This window comes from Lycium barbarum, chromosome 9, assembly GCF_019175385.1.
Source record: "Lycium barbarum isolate Lr01 chromosome 9, ASM1917538v2, whole genome shotgun sequence".
NCBI classification, from domain to species: domain Eukaryota; kingdom Viridiplantae; phylum Streptophyta; class Magnoliopsida; order Solanales; family Solanaceae; genus Lycium; species Lycium barbarum.
Genome location: NC_083345.1, coordinates 13,306,094 through 13,329,246, shown reverse-complemented (window position 1 = coordinate 13,329,246; position 23,153 = coordinate 13,306,094). Strand labels below are relative to the sequence as shown.

Below are 23,153 nucleotides of genomic sequence, written 5' to 3'. Positions count from 1 at the left end.
TCCGGGTTCAGCTTCATGTTGTACTTTCTCAATATACTGAAAGTTTCCTGCAAAACTTTTAAGTGGTCTTCTGCTCGCAGGGACTTAACGACCATGCCATCCATATAAACTTCCATGGATTTCCCTATTTGGTGTTCAAACATGCGGTTGACTAAGCGCTGATAGGTGGCACCGACATTTTTTAAGCCGAAGGGCATTACATTATAACAATATGTGCCAGATCTAGTTATAAAGAAGGTTTTTTCTCGATCCTTCAGGTCCATTTGTATTTGGTTGTACCCGGAGTAGGCATCGAGAAAACTCAGCGTGTCATGACCCACAGTAGCGTCGATCATGCGATCGATGCTGGGCAAAGGAAATGAATCCTTCAGATAGGCTTTGTTTAAATATTTATAATCTACGCACATTCTAAACTTATTCCCCTTTTTAGGCACTACTACCACGTTAGCTAACCAATCTGGGTATTTTACCTCTCGAATGGATCCTATATTAAGGAGCTTGGTTACCTCGTCTTTGACGAATGCATGTTTTAACTCGGGCTGTGGCCTCTGCTTTTGTTTGATCGGAGGAAAACTTGGATCCAGGCTCAACTTGTGTGTCGTCACGTCCGGTGGAATACCTGTCATGTCTAAATGGGACCAAGCAAAGCAATCTGAGTTATTTTTAAGAAACTCAATAAATTCTTTCCTGAGCTCGGGGGTTAACCCCGTGCCCAGGTATACCTTCTTCTCTGGTAGGTGGACGAACAATATGACTTACTCGAGTTCTTCGACTGTGGACTTAGTGGCATCAAAATCATCGGGCACCACAAAAGTTCTCGGTACTCCTAATTCTAATTCTTCGTCTAGTGTGTCTCCGTTCCGATCTTCCGAAGATTCCGGGATCGGGATCTGTGATTACTATTTGGCATTCTTCCCTTCGTTCCAATCTGGCGCCTTTATAGTCTTAACGGATTCTTCAACCGCGAACATTTATTTTGCGATCTGCTGTTCACCACGGACCGTTTTGATACCTTCTGGGGTCGAGAATTTCAATACCTGATGCATAGTCGAGGGAACTGCCCTCATGAGGTGAATCCACGGTCTGCCCAGCAATGTATTGTATCCCATGTCTCCCTCTATCACATAAAATTTTGTCTGTTGCGCAGTTCCTGCCATATTGATCGGTAAAATGATCTCACCCTTCATCGTTTCACATGTCATGTTGAATCCGTCGAGGACCCGTATTGCCGGCACGATTTGATCTAGTAGTCCCAGCTGTTCGATGACTCTCCATCGGATGATATTAGTCGAGCTACCTGGATCAATTAGCATACATTTAATTCTAAATTTATTGGCTAGGACAAATATTACAGTGCGTCATTATGCGGCTGGGTGATGCCTTCCATGTCCTCGTCATTGAACGTGATGGGACCATCGGGGTCATAATTCCGGATACGCTTTTCCCTCGTTATGAAAATTTTGGTGCGTTTCATAACCGGCCCGATGGGAACGTCAGTTCCTCCTATGATCATATGTATCACTTGCTGAGGCTCTTTCGGTCTATCCTGCTTATTGGAGTCTAGGTTCTGGAAATGGGTTTTTGCTCGTTCATTTAGGAATTCTCGAAGATGTCCCAAATTGAACAGACAAGCGACTTCCTCTCTCGGCTGACGATAATCCTCGGTCCGATGGCCGTGAGTATGATGATACTTACAAATAAGACTTTTATCCCGCTTCTCTGGATCATATTGGATTGGCCTTGGATGCCTTGTTTCTTTGTTTCGGATAACGGCCGCCGCTATGGTTGCTATATCGATGCAAAAGTTATACTCGGATAACCTTGGAGATTCTCTGTTTACCGGGGCTCTATCGACAACATTTCTGTTTATCAACCCACGACTACTTTGGCCTCGATCATTCCTCCTATCATTCTTTCCTGATTCGCTGTTGCGCCCGTTTCCCCTTTGATCGAGTGGGTAAGGCTGGTACCTTTCATATGACGATCTGGAATCCCGATCTACTGCTCTCCTCAATCGATCACTCTCTTTATTGAAATGCCATGATACCGAAGAAGCCCTCAGAATTTTATCATCTTCGAACCTGATCTTCAACTGGTACCTGTTGTGTACATCAACCCAGGCGATCGCCGGGTATCCTACCAGATTTTTCTTTAACTCCATTGGTGTGATCGAGATCTTTGAATTGAGCCCTTGGGTGAAAGCCTGAACGGCCCAATCGTCCGTGACTGGGGGTAAGTCCATGCGCTCCATTTGAAATCGAGCCACAAACTCGCGGAGGTTCTTGTCATCTCGTTGCTTGACGTTAAATAAGTCTGATTTTCGTGTTTCGACCTTAATGGCCCTGGCTTGGGCCTTGACGAAAGTATCATCGAGCATGGAAAATGAATTAATTGAATGCTCGGGCAAGTTATTATACCAAATCATCGCTCCCTTTGATAGGGTTTCCTCGAATTTCTTAAGTAGCACTGATTCCCTTTCGTCATCGGCGAGATCATTGCCCTTAATAACACAAGTATATGCAGTCACATGTTCATTAGGGTCCGTCGTCCCATTATACTTTGGGATATCGGGCATGCGAAATCTCTTAGGGATTTTCATTGGTGCCGCGCTCGGCGGAAATGGAATTTGAACAAATTTTTTCGAATCCGGTCCCTTCAGTACTAGTGGAGCCCCCGGAATCTGATTGACCCTCGAGTTGTATTTCTCCACCTTCTTGTCGTTCGCCTCTATCTTGTTTTCGCCGGACTCGACCCGTTTAGTCAATTCTTCGAGCATTCTTATCAATTCGCTGCTTTGCCCGGGGTGATTCTCGTTACCCCGCGGGACGTATCTTTCCTCAGTATCTTGGGTCTGTTCTGGTGGGTCAATATCGGGTACCTGACCTCGATTTTGCAATTGCACTATGATCTCTTGTTGGGCCTGTAACTAAGCCATAGCCATGTCTAACTAGTTTTGGAGCTGTTTCAGCATGACTCCGTTATTCGCGCCGGCCGGTATGTTGCCCACCGACGATCCGACTTGAACAGGATTAACGGGGGGAGCGTTGTTGTTTAGTACGTCCCCGTCGCCATTCTCGTGATGGCTAGGTTCCACTTGGAAGTTGACAGAATGGGAATCTGACATTTCTGGGATACTTGAAATCAAGCCTTAAAGAACAAGTCTGAAATATCAAGTGTAACCAGAATGTTGTATTGAACCGCCACTGTTATCTAAGGCCCCACGGTGGGCGCCAAACTGTTTAACCTTAAAATGGGGAACAATTAAATTTATGCGTGATGCCTAAGATATGTGGTTAAGTTCAATTTGATATTAGATTACAAGGGAAACCAATAAGTGAATAAGGAAACATATCTGAACAGATGTTAATTAAGTCCGACCTCGGGTATGAAAACCGAGGTCGATACTCTATGCTGAGTCCGTATACGATGGATAATAGAAATGAACTCAAGAACAAAAATGGAGGTGAATACAAGTAATTCTTTGCCTTTTGATATGAACTCTTTCTTTCTTTCTGTTGCCAACCCCTTTAATGGATGAGAACCTCCTCTTTATATAGTAGAGGAGTTTCAACCCTAGTACAATTCTAAATAATGAAAATAAATCTGGTGACAGCTGTTTTACCGAGATCGACGCCGAATTATCCGGTTGAGGGCGGATATTTCGGTCTTCTCCTTATGGCAGTCAACCGCCCTTCCTTTATCGCCTCATCCCAGCCCGAACTCGAAGCCTCGTTCCCGGTGTGACGGTCGTATCGTGACCGAGCATAACCATGACAATGGGAAATCGAGCGTACATGTATCCTCGGTTTTACCCGTATACACAAACCAAAAAAGGCACCTCACCTAAATTAAGGATGTCGATAAATTACAATCCAGTTATTATATATGGACAAAATTGTAGCTCAAGGCAATATAACTAAGTCCTCCCAAAAAGGGTTGAAATGATTCCTCAAAAACCTGTTACTGTGGCCATAAGGGAACTCTCCATGACCTTGTTTCTGTCTAAAGAGTCAGGTAACTGTATTCTATTAATGGTCATTGACTTATTGTCCTTTATAATTTACCAACTCAATAAGGCTACTAGAGAATAGAGATTCTACTAGTTGAGTCAATGGGTCTTGAAAAGACAAAAACAACATAGCCACACAGAGGACTATATATTTTTGTAATGACAAAGTGACAATTATTGAGATTTTAATACTGTATATTAGAGTTTCTAATTAGAAATATGAGAGTGAGTAAAAGACAACGGAACTTGAAAAAAGAGCAAGAAATAAAAACATAGCCACAACAACCCATCTCCCATGGTTTTGGAGGCAAGGACCAGGGCCGGATCTAGGGCCCGCGAATGTGTTCACCCAAACACCCTTGGCAAAAAATTAAACTGTATATATAACGTATTTTTTTTTATATACATATATAGGTTTTGAATACCCTAAACACGAGAGAAGAGGTTGATTCAGTGGTTTAGGGTGTTCAAAAATCCAATCATTGAATTTTTATTTTTCGAACTTCCCTACAATCCTGGATCCGCGACTGGATTAACCAAAAACCTATAAAGATCTTTCAAGTCTATTAAACACAATCAGTTTGAACATGTAAATTCTCTAATATTACCATGTATAAGCCGATAAAAGTGCAAACTTTATCCTCGTAATCATTCGAATTTGAAGTTTGATATAGAGCCTGTCTGGATTGGCTTAAAAAAACATCTTATAAGCCGCTTTTTTTAAGCTAAGCCAAACGGGCCAACTTATTTTTTTGAGCTTATTTTAAGCACAAAATGGCTTATAAGCTGGCCAGTCAAACACTCAAAAAAGTTGTTTTCAAAAAATTGCGCAGATTGCCCTTCTTTTGGTGTGGTCTTTAAGTTTTGTCCTTCGCTTGAAAAATGGTCTTATACCTAAGCAACTGGGTTCGAACCCCTGCTCAGGCATAAATTAAAAAAAAAATCGCAAGGAAAGGCTTGGGTCGCATGTACGTGGGACCTAGCATACACTTGTTAAGGAATAACCAAAGTTATGTCGGACCCGGCATACTTATGCCTTATGGGCAAACTTTTAGTTAAGCCTTAACTAAAAGTCTACTCATAAGGCAGAACTTTTCCTTAAAATATAGTTTAGTTATGCCTTATGGGGCAGACTTTTAGTTAAGACATAACTAAAAGTATGTCCCATAAGGCATAACTTTTCCTTAAGACATAGACTTTGCCTAATAAGGCAAACTTTTAGTTATGCCTTAAGGAAAAGTTCCGTCTTATGGGGCACACTTTTAGTTAAGGCATACCTAAGGCAGAATTTTTCCTTAAGGCATAAACTTTGTCTTATAAGGCGGAACTTATAATTCTGCCGGGTCCGGCATAACTTTAGTTATTCCTTAAGAAGTGTATGCCGAGTCCGGCATACACGCGACCCAAGCCTTGCTTTGTGATTTTTTTTTAAAAATTTATGCCTGAGCGGGTGTTCGAACCCATAAAATCATGATTTATACGCGAAGCTCAGAATTGCAACGCGAAGGACAAAAATTAAAGACCAACATTTTGAGGGGGCAAAAACTAAAGACCATCCCAAAGGAAGGGCAATCCTGCGAATTACCCGGCTGTTTTCAGCAACTTATAAGCTAAGCCAAACGGGCTGATAAGGCATGAAAGCATGAAACTCTCAGTGCATAAATAAAAAATTAAAACAAAAACCCAATAAAGAAAATTGAGCTAAGTCGTCGGGTTTGAACTTTTAACCCATCGAGGGCATTCTGGTACTTTCCGTAGATCCTCCTCCAGATTAGGGTTTTGCTGAGTTTCCTCGCCTCTCTCACACTATATATATTCATCTACGCCTTTTCTTCTTTCATTAGCTTTTTTATAGCTCCTTCAATTTGTATTAATCCAACTTTTTGCATTTCCTTATCATCTGATTTTTAATCTCTTTTTGTTTTTCTTCTGATTTTGAATTTCTAAATCTAAATTTTTGAGGCTGTGATGACGAAAAATTATACCATCAAACTTTGAAAGCATATTCATTATGCTTGTTGATGCAACTACAATTAATACTCTCTGATGCCTCTTTGTTGGTCTTAACAACTCCAGAAAACTTCATTTTTTTTCCTTTAATTGTTTTTTTTTACCTTATGGATTTTATGATGTAAAGGCAATAAATTAGAGTCTCTGATACGCTTTGTTCATAGCGTATTTAGCGCTGTACGTTGCCTATAATAAAATTAGGGGGCGGATATTCTGGCACGAGCATTCCTTTTTAAAGATGTCTTGTGCATTCAAATGCCTGTACACTTGTAAAATTTACCTTGATATTATTTTGAATATTTTTACTCTGCATTTTCAAGCTTCATTTTTTGAGAACTATCCAATTTAAGTAAAAAAAAAAAATAGTGATCTAAGCACAAGGATAGTTTTTTGAAAGAAAAAAAAAGGAACTTATTTCAGTTAGAACTAATTTTCAAAGTTTCATAAATGCAAATGCTGCAGTCTAGTGGATTAATGATTTATACGTCCCCAAACTTTTACCTGTACAAGTAATGAGTATATCAAGATTTATCTCATCGTGAATCAGACATGAGAGTCAAGTTACCTTTTATGATCTAATCAAGTTTATTTAGAAATGGTTAAAGTCATCGATTTGGTCCTGAACTTGTCTTATATTTCATTTGGTCCTGAACTTGTCTTATATTTCATTTGGACCCTCTAACTGAGACGTTGACCTGGATCTTCAAACACAAGCTAAACTGTGTCATTTGAATACAGTCCAAATCAAGTGTGGTGCATGAGCTGCTATACTTGCTGTGGCATGGAAAAATAGACTAATCAAAATAAGCCATGTCAACAAATAAAATTAATTTTAAGAAAAAATAATTTTAAAATCTATTTAAATAATTTAAAAAAATTTGAAAAACCCAACCTATCCTCTCCGATCTGAAAACCTAGCCACACTTCGTCGCCGCCGCTGCTGCCTTAAAATTTATTTAAATAATTAAAAAAAATGGTATCGTTTTTCGTTGGAGATTTGTTTAAATAGATTTTGAAATGGAGCGGCGGCGGCGACGGTGGCGAAGTGGGCTATCGGAGAGGATGAGTTGAGTTTTTTAATTTTTTTAATTATTTAAATAGATTTTTTCTTAAAATTAATTTTTAATGATTAAAAATTTTAAAAAAAGGAAAAATTTAGTCTCTCACGCTCTTTTTAAAGCAGTGTCGCATGTGCTAAAGTAGCACGATGTGTTCAAATGACACAGTTTAATTTATGTTTGAGGGTCTAGATGGTCAATGTCTCAGTTGAGGGATCTAAATGGAATATCAGGACAAATTCAGGGGTCTGTCGATGATTTTAGTCTTTAGAAATTAAAAAATGGGAAAGAAATTATTTTAACAGGCTAAAAAAATAGATATTGCATATGATTGGAGGTAAACTATGTTAAATTGTCAATTACTCAAAATTGGGTAAGTCAGCTAATTTTAAAATAAAATTGAAGGTGGAAAATGATTTGCACCCCTTAATAAACGTAGTCCATTTTCTTTTAAAATCGATTTATGACGTTCTGAAATCCAATGCCGGACGCAGTTAATAATGCCTAAACATTATGAACTATATCAAATACTTACACCTTTTTCACTAGAATACCTATTGTAAACTGTGTTCGCAATTAAAATATGATTTTTAGAAGACAAATTAAAATTATAAATAAAAAGTCATGTATTTACTTTTAGGCCAAACCTCTCGGTAGACATATGTGGTCGTCCAGTTCTTTCACTTGAGCACTTAAAGTGGACCTTGTTTCATTTAGACACCTAAGGTGCGCAATACCTGTTCCAGTTAGACAATTTTTGCACCGTTGGCATGTCGCGTGCTATCAGTCAAAAAAACGCACGTGTTACCTTTTTTTAAATCCTATGTGGTAGCCAATGATATTATTACTTTCCCATTTATACATATCATCTTCTCCACTTCAAAATAAAATCCAATGTAGCCCTAATTTTAGCCCCTTTTCACGATCAATTTTTTTCCTCAAATTCGAGCTAATATTTTCTGCTTCATCTCGTTCGTTCCATTGCTGTTACTATTATGTCGAGCTTATCCGACTCTTTCATGGAGTTTTTTGATGAACATGCCCGATATTGTAGATGTGGTAATGAAGCATTATTGAAGACTTCTTGGACCCAATATAACCCAGGTCGCAGATTTTTATGTTGTAAAATACCAAAGGTAAACTTATATCTTCATTCATTCCTTATTTAATTATTTATTAGATGATTAATTGTTGGGTTGAAAATTGGTTTTGTAGAAAATGGGTGGTTGTGATTATTTCTTTTGGATTGTGCGCAAACAAATAGGGTGATGTGGGTTTATTGAAGAAAGTGAAGGCTTTTGAGGAGAAAAGAATTCAAGCAAGAAATATGCTCATTGTTGCTGGTTTTGTGATGCTTGGGATATGGAAAATCAAGCCAAATTGTTAGATGAAGCAGTACAATATGTGCTCCTTAAGTACTTGCCTTTTGCTAAGTTGTGTAGTTGTAATATTGTTAGGATTGTCGGAATGTAATTTGGTTACTGCATTGTTGTGACAATTTTGTATTTTGGCATGGCTGAACTTTGGCCAACAGTCACTCATGTAAACCAGCATTTTGAATGAAATGTTGTTTTGTCTATACTGTATTTGCCAACAATGCTCTGTTTTGAGCTCACACAGTTGCATAAAAACATGGCCTGCTCTGTTTTGTATTTGCCAATAATGCTCTGTTTATGCTACATATTATTGCCAACAACAGGTAGGTCAATGTTATTCAACACCAACAGCAGCTATAATTACATTAGTAGAACTGTTTAAACACCAACAACATGTATATAATGGGCACAAAGTAACCCCAAATAGTAGCTAATATATTAACATACTCAAGAATGAGCTCAAAGTTAGCATACAAGTAGCCAAAAGCAAACATTAAAATATTGCAAATTGTTTACTGCTACATACAAGTAGCAGATTGCCAAAATAACCATCCAAAAAGAGAAATTGTTTGGTGCCATATTACATTGCCAATTAAGTACTACATCCTATCCTAATAATGCCAATTCTTCTTCTTCTTGTTCTTGTTTGCCATCTGCTTCAATTGGGGGCTAGTGATAGCTTCCTTGTTTTTCCATCTCAATCCTCTAGCTTTATAACCAAGGTCTATGCCTGTTGGACTTGCATCCTTGTAAGCTGAACCAGTTTCTAGAATCCTTTGGCTTGATGTTCCTGGCTGCATTTTAGCAGAAAAATGAAGCATAATCAGTTTTGTTACATGTAGTTGTGTTTTAGAGACCAAAGTTAGAATTGACTTACATTTAGTATTTGAGTTCCACTTGTACTTGTGTATATGCCAATTCCAACATCAGCTGCCCTCTTGTGTCCCCTAATTGCAACCTTGGCTCTCTTCTGTCCAGCAACTTGTCTTCTTCTAGGAGGTAGTTGACTTGTTATTCCTCTTGTAATAGGAATACTTGTATCTGTAGGTGGGGCTGGCTGGCTTGAGCTTCTAACTCTTTTTGATTGATTCACCCTCCTAACTGTAGTTGTATCATCACAAACTGCTGCTGAAGGTGTAGGCTGGCTTAAGCTTGTAGGTGCAGTTTGGCTAGGTGCTTCTGCAGGGTGTTGTAAACTTTGGCTAGATGCTTCTGCACCTGGCACAACTTGCATATTTAAAGGCAGTAACCAACTTAAAAACCCAAAATACATGATAAACAAGTTAACCAACTCAAAGAAAACTATTTTACCTTGTAATATTTCTTGTTATGTCCTTGTTGATGACACTTTGAACAAGTTCTTTTCCCCCCTTTTCTGGACACCTTTCCATACCTCATCTTTTTTGGTTCATCTTTTCCTTTTGTTCTTTTCTTCTTCGGCCTGCCAGGCATTGGTTTAGGTGTAGGAGGCTCAATCTTTGGATTGTTTGTTTCAGGCCACATCTTCATATTTGGAATTGGTTGGATGAAATAACTATATGCCTTTAAGAATGTATCCTTCCTATACCAATGCTCCACAAAGTGTTCAGGCTCTAGTTCTATGTGGTAGTATGCACAAACAGCATGCTGGCATGGAATTCCTCTCAGTTGTCAAGTTCTACAACTACAACTCTTAGTACTCATGTTAACTGTATGCCTATACTCACCCTCTCCAATCTCAAATCCAACATCAGCATTCCAAAGAACCTTGCAGCCCCTAGCCATTTCCTTATTATCCTCTAAGGTAAGTCTAGCCATAGGTGAAATCTCAGATATCCAAGTGTTGGCAAACTTAATCATATCACATTGTCTAGTCATTATCTTTCTCCTAATTTCCTCCAACATGGTTATAATTAATTTGTGTCTACAAGACAAGATCCATGAATTGAAGGTCTCACACATGTTATTCTCAACAACATCACACTTAGAATGCTCTTTAAAGTGTGCCCTCACCCATGATTTTTCTGGATAATGCAATAAATCATCACAATTATCATTACCAAGTTTGCTCATTTTATCAAGCTCTGACCTGAATTTCACTTCAAAAATGGCCTTAGAACATCTCCAAAATTGTTTTCTTCTCTCTTCACCCTTCCATTCTTGATGCCAATTGGACCAGACGTGTCTTGCACGTCTCCTATGCTCAGTATCGGGTAACAATTCTTCTACAGCAGCATGAAAACCCTTCAAAGAAAAGAAATTATTAAAGAAACACTCAACAGTAAGAAACAGTAAGAAATTAAACAAGTTACTATGTACATTACCTTTTGCATGTCTGCCATCACAGTAAGACCATCTCCAGTACCCAACTGTAGATCCTCTTTCAAGTAATTAATGAAAAAACTCCAACTATGCTTAGTCTCTGAGTCAACAACTGCCCAGGCTATAAAACACCCATCAAAATCTATTATTCTCCTACAACCTTCCATTCATCCCTTCTTCAATGCATCCAAGCCGACATAGAAGTACACAAACAAATTCTTCCCTCGACAGCTTTCTCTGTCCATCCTTACCCAAACAGAACTATCAAGATTTGTCTGTTTTATCATATCAGCATAGTCACAAAATATTGCAAACTCTAAATTCCAATCACCCATAGACTCTCTTAGTATCTGCATTTTAGCTCTGTAGCAAATTGTCCTACCAACATAAAGTCCTAACTTATCCCTGCACATGTCTTGTATTTCCAATATTCTCAAAGATGGTTGCTTAATTATTTCATCCTTAAATCTAGCAGCAATCCATTTAGTGTTGCACATTTTGTTCTTGTTAGAAGTTGTACACTTGTGTACAGGATGGTAGCTCTTAATCATAAAGTCACCAGAATCTCTATCTGTTGCAGCATAACACAACCACTTGCACCGGTTGTTACCCTTACACTGAGCCCTTAATTTACCAGGTTGATTGGGCCTTAACTTAAGACTAACTTTGTATTCTATTGCATAATCAGCCAATGCTTTCCTAAATACTTTTTCATTTTCAAAAACCATACCAAGTGCAAAAATAGCAACTACACAAGCTGGATCATACCTGACCTTTGTGCTCTTCTTTCTTGCTGGTAAATCAACACCCCTTACAGCATCAACATCTAACTCATCATCACTGTCATCACTACCACAATGTGAACTGTCAATATAATCCTCATCTCCACCTAATCTTCCCACATACCTAGCAGACTTATTTCTACCAATATCTTCAAAGCCTCTATCAACACCAGCTTCACCTAATGGTATTTCCTCTGTGTTAGTTTTTTTTCTTATAGGATTGGGGTTCCTTTTACTCCTCTTTTCAGCTCTAAGGTTTCTCAATTCTTCATCAAGATCTGGAAAATCTGATTCAGAACTACTAGCAACATCTGATTGATCCCCATTTGTTGCAGCCGCATTCACAATTGTTTCACCATCATTCAGATCTGTTTCAGCACCATTCAGATCTGTTTCACCCCCATTCAAATTTGTTTCACCCCCATTTGGATCTGTTTCACCCCTATTTGGATCTGTTTCACCCACATTTGGAATTGGAAATGTTTCAGCCCCATCTGGAACATTTACATCAGTATTTATACCCTTCCCACCCACATGTGTTGCCCTAGCTTCATCAGTGCCACATGGGTCATTAATACAATCATCACCCTCTGGCCCTACCAACAAACCAATTGGTTGTGGCAACTCTTCCACCTCATCAATGCCATGGACCACAAACACATCAAACTCATCACCATGTTTTAAGTCATTCACAAGCCCTAGCAATTGTCTATCAGAAGTAAGCTGAACAAAGGCACTATCATCAACCTTTTTGCAGTAGAATCCAAGGACAATTGTGTACCCAAGATCTTTAGTGTATGCTTCCAACTCAACAAGACTAAAACGGTGTTTATCGATAGCAGCACCAAAGACCTCTAATTCCCCTTTGTATGTGGGACCCACTACAGGGTCTTCCACAACTGTACCCCCATGGTGAAAACAAGTAAAAATATAGTCGTCCATTATATTCCCCAACACCCCACAACACACAAGCAACAAGGAAATACTAAAAAAAAAACCCGAACTTTAACACTGAAATTCCCAAATAAACCCTAGTAAACAAATAAAGTGATAACAACCAGTTTCGTACCAAAACACCCTAATTTAAACACAATATAGCATACAAACATGAGAAAAGTTCAGTAGAACATTAAATTTCTCCTATGTCGCAAATGAGTTGAAACGAACAAAGTCCAAAGGGTCGATTTCCAGACTAAAACCTGCAAATAAATGAAAATAATACCTTATGAGTGATCATTAACTAAGAATTAAGTGAAAATGGAGAAGATATTGAACGAAATGGACGAAAATTTACCTCGGTTTTCGTGGCAAATCACCTGATCGTTTGCACCTGAAGTGTATATATGGAAATGGGTAATTTTGAGCCCTAATTTGGTCTTTAGTTCATTTGCCCGCATGAGCAATGATGTGGCCAATTAAAATGACTTAGCAACTGAGTTGGCACATCATTAATTGAGTTGGCAAATGACTTGGCACATCATTAATTGAGTTGGCAAAATTTAAATGAGATGGTACAATGTAATTGGTCACTTAATCCACGTAGGAGACAACTGATATACACGCGCTTGGGATTTAAAAAATCTGGTGCAAAAATTGTCTAACTGAAACAGGTATTGCCCACCTTAGGTGTCTAAATGAAACAAGGTCCACTTTAGGTGCTCAAGTGAAAGAACTGGACGACCACAGATGTCTACCGATGGATTTGGCCTTATTTTTATATATACCAACTATTAGTAATAATTTTCATGTTCTTTAAAACGTGAAAATTATTCGTATTACTATTATATATGAGTCACAAATAACTAGATCAACACATGTATATGTTTAGACGATTTGGGGAGATGCTCTCCTATAAATAGCATAGATCCATAGCATATTTTGGCACTAATCGAAGAATTAAAATATCATCAAAGTAGCAATATGCCTCTACCAAGGGATGCTCCTGCACTTTACAAGATATAGACTTGGCAATGGATACACAAAAGCCTTGATTGACGAATAACGTCCAGAGAATCATGAGTCCGGAACCAAAATGCCCCCCCAAAAAACCACTTTGAACCAAAATACCCCAACAAAAAAAAAAGTTATAAAACTACCTTTAGCGCAGTAATTTATTGCGCTAAAGCAGTTCACGGAGACGCAGCCGTTAACTGCTTTAGCGCAGTATTTTACTGCGTTATAGAAGCTATTAAAAAAAAATAATCTATAACGCAGTAAAATACTGCGTTATAGAGAAAGTACCAAAAACAAAATTGGCCAACTTTATTTTTTGAAACACTTAGTGTTTTTTTCCATACTTTGACCAATGATTAGTCGTGTGTCAAGACTCCGAAACGTCAATATTTTATATAGAACCTAATATTTTTTTTCTGCGTACAATAATGTAGGATCAATACATCAAGGATACGTAAACGTTCGGATCGTCATTTTAGGGGTTGAAAAAGTGTCCGAAGTAAGTTTTATTTGTAAACTTTAGGTTTAAGTATTCTATATACATAGACGTCCATTTTTGTTTGAAGACTTGTTGTCATTAGTTTAAAGGTTTTTTATTTTTAGGGTTTAGATTTATTGAAAATAAAGTCGTTGCCAAAAGGTTTTTAACTGCTTTAGCGCAGTATTTTACTGCACTAAAGAATATATATTTTTTGTTTGTATATCGCAGTAAAATAGCGAGCACTAAAAAAAAAATTGGCATTTTTTTTTTTTGCAACACTTAGTGTGTTTTTCCATACTTTGACCAACGATTAGTCGTGTGTCAAGACTCTGAAACGTCAATATTTTATATAGAACCTAATATTTTTTTCTGCGTACAATAATGTAGGCTCAATACATCAACGATACGTATACGTTCGGATCATCATTTTAGGGGTTGAAAAGGTGCCCGAAGTAAGTTTTGTTTGAAAAAAACTTAGTGTTTGACTGTAAGGTTATTTTAGTCAACTTTATATGTCGAGAAAATTAGTCAGCTTTATTTTCAAAAATTGAAACCGCAGAAGTGAAATTAACATTCATAGCTACATTACCCCGGGATTTTTACGTTGAAATCTATTGCGTATCATCATCTTATAAGTAAATAAAACTGAAAATTTCACGTCAATTTGGGGGAAAATTGAAATTGAATGGGATAAAAGGTGTTTTTTTAAAAATCGGCTCGGCCAAACCGCCTGTCCGCATAGATCTCGAAAAAATACACAAGTTAAAAAAAAACGCGTAAAACGGACATTCGAGTGCAAAGTTATGACCTTGATAAAGTTATGACCTTGATAAAGTTTTTCTCCCTATATTTTTTAGAATTACATTTATATTCAAAATAAAGTTATGTCTTACTTCGGGCACCTTTTCAACCCCTAAAATGACGATCCGAACGTTTACGTATCCTTGATGTATTGAGCCTACATTTTTGTACGTAGAAAAAAATATCAGGTTCTATATAAGATATTGATGTTTCGGAGTCTTGACACACGACTAATCATTGGTCAAAGTATGGAAAAAAACACTAAGTGTTTCAAAAAATAAAGTTGGCCAATTTTATTTTTTTTGGTACTGTTTCTATAACGCAGTATTTTACTGCATTATAGATTTTTTTTTTAACAGCTTCTATAACGCAGTAAAATACTGCGTTAAAGCAGTTAACAACTCCGTCTCCGTGAACTGCTTTAGCGCAGTAAATTACTGCGCTAAAGGTACTTTTGTCACTTTTTTTTTGTTGGGATATTTTGGTTCCACATGATTTTTTTTGGGGCATTTTGGTTCCGGACTCGGAGAATAATATCTATGTTATATCCTCTTGCAACTCAGAAATACATATGCAGTTAACGCAACTCCACAAACTCCATCACGGGATACGTGATTGAGTATCAATTGACCAAAAATAGACGATTGATATTTATGTACTCAAATTTCCTATGTTGTTTTATCACATTAAAGTGATACTTCTAGCTCTTTCATCCGTGATATTCATCATGAAAAACTTCATTTAAGCTGTAATTAAACCATGAATTTTGAATGTCCTTGCATTTGGAAAGAAACACAATATTTCCTCCGACCATTTTTACTTGTCATGTATACTAAAATAATTATCTATTTTTACTTGTCTAGTTTGGGAAATCAAGAGATAATTTACCATTTTGTTCCTATTTACCCTTATTATTAATTATTGGTTAGAAACTTCCAAATATTTATTAGTGGTTCCACAACTATTGAAGTGTGTTTGATTAATTTCAACCATTAGATGACATATTAATAATTAGGGGTAATATGGTAAAATTTTCATTCTAGTTTTGACTCCTTAATAGGCGTGTCAAGTCAATACATGACAAGTAAAAAAAGGACGGATGGAGTATATATAGTGTGTCCTACTTGACATAATATATAAGATATACCTCTACAATATTCCTGATATTGAATTTGTAACGTTAATTTAATTTTCATTACCCGATTCACAGTAATACATACGATAGCAAAAGAAGAACTGCAGGTGTCGGAACAAACCTTAACAAATAAATTCAATAACCAAACGATTCAACTTGGTAATTCTTTTTTTAGACAGTTCTTATTACATCTACAACGAGTTGAGTGAAATCAGCATACTTGTTACACTTGTCGTTCAAATTCGAGGACAATTTCACACAATTAGTTTCTTGACAATTCGAGACTTGGTCAGCAGATTGCAAGCCGGATATAGCTGCATCGAAGGACGAGTTCAAGGACAAGCTTTTAAGTGCATTTGGGATGAAAGCAGTAACTATCAGATGATAGTCATCATAGCAAACTTGAAGGCATTGCTTGAAATCTGGATTTTGAGGATTTTGAATCATCAATTTTCTTACATAGACAAGATTGTGAACTGCCTTTTTTCGTGCAACTTGAATCATGATACGTGCTAGACCTTTGGCATCGGCGCCAGAGCTGTAAACGTCTGTCTTAAGAGTTTCGATACACAAATTATAGTCCCTTGTCTGCTTGCACACATCGTATGTTAAATCTGCAGATGTGTAATGGAAAAGGAAGAACATAAGAAAAATCATTTTCTGTGGTGTATAGCACATCTTTCTATTTAGTTCTTGTTCAGATTTGATTTCAAAGTGGATGATATCTGTTCATTCTGAAAAAAAGATGCAAATCTACCCTTTTATCTTTGCAACTGTTATTCTGACTATTGCAATATCTTGGATTAAATTTCACTTGAGGCATGTATATAAGTGAGGTTAAGTAGTCAAATATGCATTAAATTAGGGGAAATCTACATTGTGTGGCAAACTAGTAGTAGGTAATTATATTTAGTAGCTATAGTTTGCATTAATTACTTTCCATAGCTAAAAGTTGTATTTGAATTACCTATCATAGCTACATTATATATTTAAAGTAGAATACTCTATTTTTATTATTTTTATCTTGAATGAGAATTTTAGGGATAGCTTTGAGATGCTTCTTCTCTATCTGCCGCCGCCGACCACCATGGAATCGCCGCCGGAGCTCCAACGGAATCCCCTACTCCCTCTTCTCATATCTGAGTGTATTCTTAGATCTGGCTCCGTTCCACCGACGCCGCCACCACCTCGTCATCATCAACAACAGTTTCCGACAACCGATGTTTGCTCCGGCGATCAGGGAAGAGAAAGTAGGGAGTTCGCCTTGCCGACGATGATCAGAAATGTTTGGCAGAAACCTTAGGATCAGAGAAGACATACCACTGTGAACCACCGACGATGATCCAGAGTTTGCCTTGCCGGAAAAACGAACGACGGCGTTACGGAGTTCGCCTTGCCGGAAAAAAATGAAAGAGAAAGAGAAATCTAAGTGTATTTTTGTTGTCCTTACCGCGACGGCGCCGTTGCCGGCGGTGTATTTAAGATTTGACTGTATTTAATTTCTTGTATCAAATCTGAGTGTATTTTATTTCTTGTATCTCAAATCTGAGTGTATTTTATTTCTTGTATATCAAATTTGAGTGTATTTCACTGTATTCGTTATATTTTTAATGTAAAATACAGTGTTTCTTTATTTATTTTTGGCCTGTATTTCAAAGGAGGTTTTTTGGTATACAAATAAATACAATGCATTTGAATACAGCTGAATATCTCTATATTTTTTTTGCACTTATGTTGTTTGAATACAATCGAATTTAAAATACAATAAGTTGAATACAATGTAAAATTAGTTAGGAATAAATCCAGCTTAATTGAATACATCCAAATTGAATACAACGAAATACAACCGAATTCGAATACACGTTACTGTAGCTACGAAATGTAATTAGCAAAAGTGTAGTTATGCTTGAAAAAAACCCTCAAAGTGTAGTCATTTGTGTAGGTTACCCTTAAATTAGTTAGTAAAAGTTTTAAATGCTATTTTGAGAGAATTTTTCTTTCCTAGTTCTTTCTTCTTCTTTCTTACAAGGAAAGAGAAAAATAGTTTTACATTCCAACCACATTTTATTCTACCAAGGAGATTGTTTATTAATTGTGATGCCTAATCCTAAAGATCGTCATTATTAATTGGGATCCTATACCATCATATTCCATTTCAGAGCGTTCGATTTTCATATTATGTAAGTTAAAAAAAAAAAAAGAGTAAAATTGTAAGAAGAATTCACTTGAGAATTTACATTTGCAAAATAGAAAGAAAAGAAGAAAGAGAAAAGTTGAACAAAATTAGAAGAAGATATGACTATTCAAGAATTGCTAGAAGAGCAATCAGATCCCTTTGATTCCAGCGATCGAACAGTTAGCATGGTTCGCCTCAGCTACACCGCTAAAAGTGTCTCTCCTGAATTAGGAAGAGCTTTTCTTTTCACTTTATAAAGAGTATCTTTTATTAGACTTGTAAAGAGTTAGCAAAGGAATTGGGCTGGCACACATGGGAAATCGATTAGAGAGTGCCACACAGGGGTGGAGCTAGAGGGTTAGCTGGAAAATCACATTGTATATAAAATGTTCAATTTTTTTTTTATAATGTATAATCATGAATCCATTAATAAAGATCATCTCTCCGCCACTATCACCCGTGTGGTTCCATTAAGAAACCACCATTATGCCACGGTAAAAAACTGCTAAATGGTCACCAAATGTTCAAGAATCTGCTACTACCATTAGGTTTAAGAGAATCTAAGGATAGGATGAGACGAATGAATAAAATGGTGTAACCTTAATGATTCAGGAAGATGATGATCAAGAATATACTGTCTCGGAGAAAACAACATTTTTAAGGAGGAAAACATAGACTGAAACAAAGGCCCCATGTGAGGAAATTGTGTGGGCGGAGAAAATTGGGTAGTGCCTGATTCTGCATTTCAAGTGTCCCAGTGGAAAATGCTACTGATATTCTTCTATATGTTTGTGAAAATAACTGCTATAACAAACTGACCGTTTTCTTAAAACCTTTTTAACCACTGGGGCTTAATCTCATGACACTTAATCCATAGATGATGATTTTATTAGATGAAAAGCACAAATTGATTATAATAGGAAAGAATTGTATCTGGGATCAGACTCTGCGATTACTTCAGGAAGCCATGTTTTAGCTGTATCTTTAAAGTTCTTTAATTTCATTAAGTTTCACTCGTCATGCTTACCAACTTAATAAAAGATAGTCTTCTTTTTTTAAAAGAAAGATATATTGTTGATCACAATAGTTCGGCATTGAGGCATAATTATTGTTGCTATAATTATATCAAGTGGATTTTATTTACAGATGATATCATCAAATTTGATTGATTCATATGCTAGTGAACAGCTTTTGAGTTGTAAGATGTGATATCATATATATATGGATCTTCATGCAATATATTCTGCATCTTTTTCCACGAGATTCAAGTGGTACATGTATCACCAATCAATGGAGTTCTTTCATTCAGATAATTCCATTATATGTGGTAAGATCAGATAAAAACTAGCCAATTAGTGATGGATGATTAGCGTTAGACTGTAATTCCTTTGATTGTGAAGAAGCTTAACTAGTTCATCTTACTTGGACATTCTGTTCACCTGTTCATGCTTCAAGATCAATCTTATCACCAAATATCTTTGTAAAAATTATAACATGTAACGAGGTAGCATAGGTTCTAATCTTCCTAACAGGCTGCCAAAGATCGGTGAGAAAAAGATAGGCTGCTGAATAGATTGTAAAACAAAGGTTATATCAGAAGTCTGTTTTGTTCTTGTGATAGTAGCCTGGCATTGAAGGTTTCAATTATCAAATTCCATGAAGCATGAATTTCTCAGTTTGACTTGTTCTTTTGATGTACAATGACTCTGTCCCATTTGTGAATGGAAATAGAAGGTTTGCTTAGGATTGTACTCATGGTTGCACCCCACTTCCACTACTTTAGCTTTTTCTTTATGCAGTAAGCACTAAATTCTCAAATCCTTATAGGCATAGTAATGCATCAATAAGCCTTGTAACTTCTTGGCCGTAGCACCATATTACACAATTTTTTTTGACTTGTACTCATATGTCATAATGCTAGTGTTTATTGAAATGGATTCAACTAAGTTAATGCTTACTGAATGTAACCTTGTGAGTTTTTGTAGCCAAAGTTCTATCCTTTCTGGAAAAATGTTGCTCTGTTTAGTTCTGCAGAAAGTGTGTAGTATGTTGCAACTCTGGAACTACTTGATTCACTCTTCTCTATTGTCATTTAATTTTCAAATGCAAATCTCGTTAGTGCTTCTATTTCATTATTAAGCAAAGTTGACTGATTTTCTTGTTAAAAAATTGTTTTGTGATTCTCTCTGATACTTAGGCAAAATGGAGTTACGAGGAAATAGTTTAGTGACTTTGGTTGTGATAAAGTAAAAGTTCAGCGACGATCCGTGAAACTACCCTCTTATTCTTCTCTAATTTCATCTTTTCTTATGTTTTATCAATGTTTATTTTTATTTTTATTTTTATTTTTGAAGACAACAAATCCAGTAAAAGCAGAAAAGTCTGGACATCATTATGTTTTCTCAATGTAAATGTACTATGTACATGTAAATCTACAGGGAGGCAGAGTAACTTTTCTTTTGCTCCCATTCTTCTGGGATTAACGACGATTCTCTACTTAAAACTTAAAAGTGACTCGAAAACTCTACTCAACAGCTAAATAAATCTAACAAAGAATCAAGTCCAGTATATAAATTGTAACTAGTACACCATTCTCTGCTCATGTCAAGAGCTAGTAAAAGTACACGAAAAACATAAAGTTCATAACTTTATCAACTTTTGCATTCGGTCCATGAACTATAAGAGATTCGTTGAACTATCTTTAAACAAAAAACCATCAATCTTGTCTAACCTGTTTTTCTTTTTCATGACTTAACCTTATCATTTTTACTTTTGACCAAATATCGGTTAAGTATCAAAGTACAAGATTGTGGAATATTAGATTTTTTTTTTTTTTGTTTGTTAAAGATGCATGGTTTACTACTTTACAAGCTTGGGAAGATCGATAGATTAACAATTCCTTCGTTCAAGTTTGTATGATAATCTTTATTGTAGTCCGAATAAAAAATATATATTTTTAAGATCATAAGTTTTAAAAGTCTTATAACTGTACTGGAGATATTAGATAACAATAACAGATGTCTCGAGTTAGCGTCAAGTGGTTAACATTATCCCTCCAGGACCAGAAATTCTTGTTTTCGAAGACGAAACTATCAAATACAATCATTACAAGTGTTATGACATTATAACCAAATTGATAAAAAGCAAAAAGCAAAGATACAGCTCCAGGAATCAGTAGCATAAAACCCACATGAAGTCACGGATGATGCCAACAGTTATTGTCCAATCGAATATCACTTCAGATTATATCCCTATTTTCTTTCTTTATTTTATTTTTATCAGTAATGTATGCACCTCAATTTCAGAAGGGTTGTGGTTAGTGTGTGAAATGGGAATGGGGCATACTGACTTACTGAGTAGACAAGGGAATCATTCACAAAAATCTACAATAAGTAAAATAACACCAACCCCCCACCCACCCCCATCTACTTTTCTGTTCAGTCAAAGGGGCAACACGAATCTTACGACTAATTGTATCCTGGAACTATCAGTAACATAGGTAAAAACAAGTGCTTCCATTGCTTTTAGTACAATCCCTGTTAACTTCCTCAAGTAGCCCACAATTGAATTTGTTTCAAAATATTTGATCTTTACTGTTCTTATCAGTTGATTGATTGAAACATCTAAGGAAAAATAAGAGGTTGTTCAGACGAATACTCTTATAATTAGACTATCAGATGTCTTTTTTAGGGAGTGGACAAAAGGTAAAAATTTAATCGCATTCGATATTTATATCAAATCATACTTATAATTGTCATGATTAAATCATATATTAAGGTGAGAATGTGTATTGCTTAATTATGGTTTAATGATAAGAGTATATATGAAGACATATGTCATATGTTTATTGGGTTGATGTAAACACTGAATGTGTGTAGTTTTACCGCAGCCAAATTTTTTAAAGAAAGATACTATGGGCCAAAATGCAATGTAGGATAACCTTTACGTTTTGGCAAGTATCAAAATGTTGACCTTTACGATTTTCTACCAATTTCAAGAACTTGAATTCATAAAATAGTTCAATTATAAACTTTGATGTGCACAGTACTCACATTATCTAATTAATTAACCAATCCTTTTGCCTTTCTCTTATTCGATTAACTCGACTAGGAGAAACACATCCCTCTTGTCTTATTTGCTTTTATTTCTCAATCTGAATACCAAGCTGTAACAAATCAAAGTTTGCTGCTCGTAAAGTTACGTTGTTGTGGTCCAAGTTACCATATTTGACTTTGGCAAGTAGATTTTTACCTTCAAATTCAGAGTTGATTCACCACGAAATGAATGGACATGACAAAACACAATAGGTCAAAAGTATGAACAGTATTCACTCATATATATGGAAGCTTGAGAAATTCTCAAAAGTCCTTTTACTCGCACCTTGAAGAGACTTGTGGGGTCTCATGAGTCTATAATTAAATTACTCCCTTAAGGGTCGTTTGATAGGAGAGATAAGTTATCTCATGTAGATGGAATTGGATGAGATAAGATGGAATACGTAATCCCAGTCTTTACGTGAGATAACTCATCCCACCTCTTATCCATGTAGATGGGATTGGATGAAATATCAAAGAAGTTATCTCACTAACCAAACATAAGATTAAGGATTAATAATCCAATCTCATCCTATCCATCCTACCAAACGACCCCTTAGTCTCAAAAAGATTGTCTTAGTTGACTTGACATGAAGTTTAATGAATAAAGGAAGATTTTTGAAATGTGTTGTCTAAAATAAGTCTTAGTATTTATTTTGCTGTAAATCATCTTATAAAGTTAAATTATCTCTAAATATAAAAATGTGTCAATTTTTTTTGGACAAACTAATAAGGAAAGTAAGATAATTTTTTTGGGACTGAGTGAGTATATATTATTCGATCTACATTCCAAAGTAATCTGTTAAGTTTGTTCTAAATCACTTTCTAAAATGAAGTTTCAACTGATGCTTGTATTGTTTTGTGGAAGTTTAGTTTCTGAAAAAAAAAAATCACTTGTTAAATAGAAGAAATGCATTTTTAACATTTGAAATATTCTTTTCATGGCTTTGGCACTCCTATAATTTTTCTTTCTGTTC

At 36.2% G+C, this 23,153-nt stretch overlaps 3 protein-coding genes and 1 non-coding gene across 4 annotated transcripts; 1 reads left to right on the top strand and 3 right to left on the bottom strand.

Moving 5' to 3' along the window:
- Positions 1–1,348: 1,348 nt before the first annotated feature.
- LOC132611662 (uncharacterized) lies at positions 1,349–2,776 on the bottom strand. Its single transcript, XM_060326057.1, has one exon. The coding sequence runs from the start codon at positions 2,774–2,776 to the stop codon at positions 1,349–1,351; it is 1,428 nt and encodes a 475-aa protein (XP_060182040.1).
- A 3,193-nt stretch (positions 2,777–5,969) lies between these two features.
- Positions 5,970–6,061, top strand: LOC132612505 (small nucleolar RNA snoR116). Its single transcript, XR_009571859.1, has one exon. It is a non-coding gene; the product is annotated as a small nucleolar RNA snoR116 (small nucleolar RNA).
- Positions 6,062–9,599: 3,538 nt separating this feature from the next.
- On the bottom strand, positions 9,600–10,921 carry LOC132611661 (uncharacterized). The gene is made up of 4 exons (XM_060326056.1): positions 10,757–10,921; positions 10,160–10,676; positions 9,765–10,051; positions 9,600–9,671 (listed from the first exon to the last, which is right to left on the bottom strand). Exons 1-4 carry the CDS (start codon positions 10,919–10,921, stop codon positions 9,600–9,602), a joined length of 1,041 nt encoding a protein of 346 aa, XP_060182039.1.
- Positions 10,922–16,077: 5,156 nt separating this feature from the next.
- LOC132611660 (cell wall / vacuolar inhibitor of fructosidase 1-like) lies at positions 16,078–16,584 on the bottom strand. Its single transcript, XM_060326055.1, has one exon. It carries the CDS (start codon positions 16,582–16,584, stop codon positions 16,078–16,080), a length of 507 nt encoding a protein of 168 aa, XP_060182038.1.
- Positions 16,585–23,153: the final 6,569 nt, after the last annotated feature.

Bases quoted from the DNA above. Each gene is read 5' to 3' on its own strand.
- LOC132611662 (XM_060326057.1), bottom strand. From the start codon at position 2,776: ATGCTCGAAGAATTGACTAAACGGGTCGAGTCCGGCGAAAACAAGATA.
- LOC132611661 (XM_060326056.1), bottom strand. From the start codon at position 10,921: ATGGAAGGTTGTAGGAGAATAATAGATTTTGATGGGTGTTTTATAGCC. The intron at 10,677-10,756 runs GTAATGTACATA...TTTTCTTTGAAG, and splicing joins TGATGGCAGACATGCAAAAG to GGTTTTCATGCTGCTGTAGA. The intron at 10,052-10,159 runs GTGAGTATAGGC...ACTACCACATAG, and splicing joins TGGATTTGAGATTGGAGAGG to AACTAGAGCCTGAACACTTT.
- LOC132611660 (XM_060326055.1), bottom strand. From the start codon at position 16,584: ATGTGCTATACACCACAGAAAATGATTTTTCTTATGTTCTTCCTTTTC.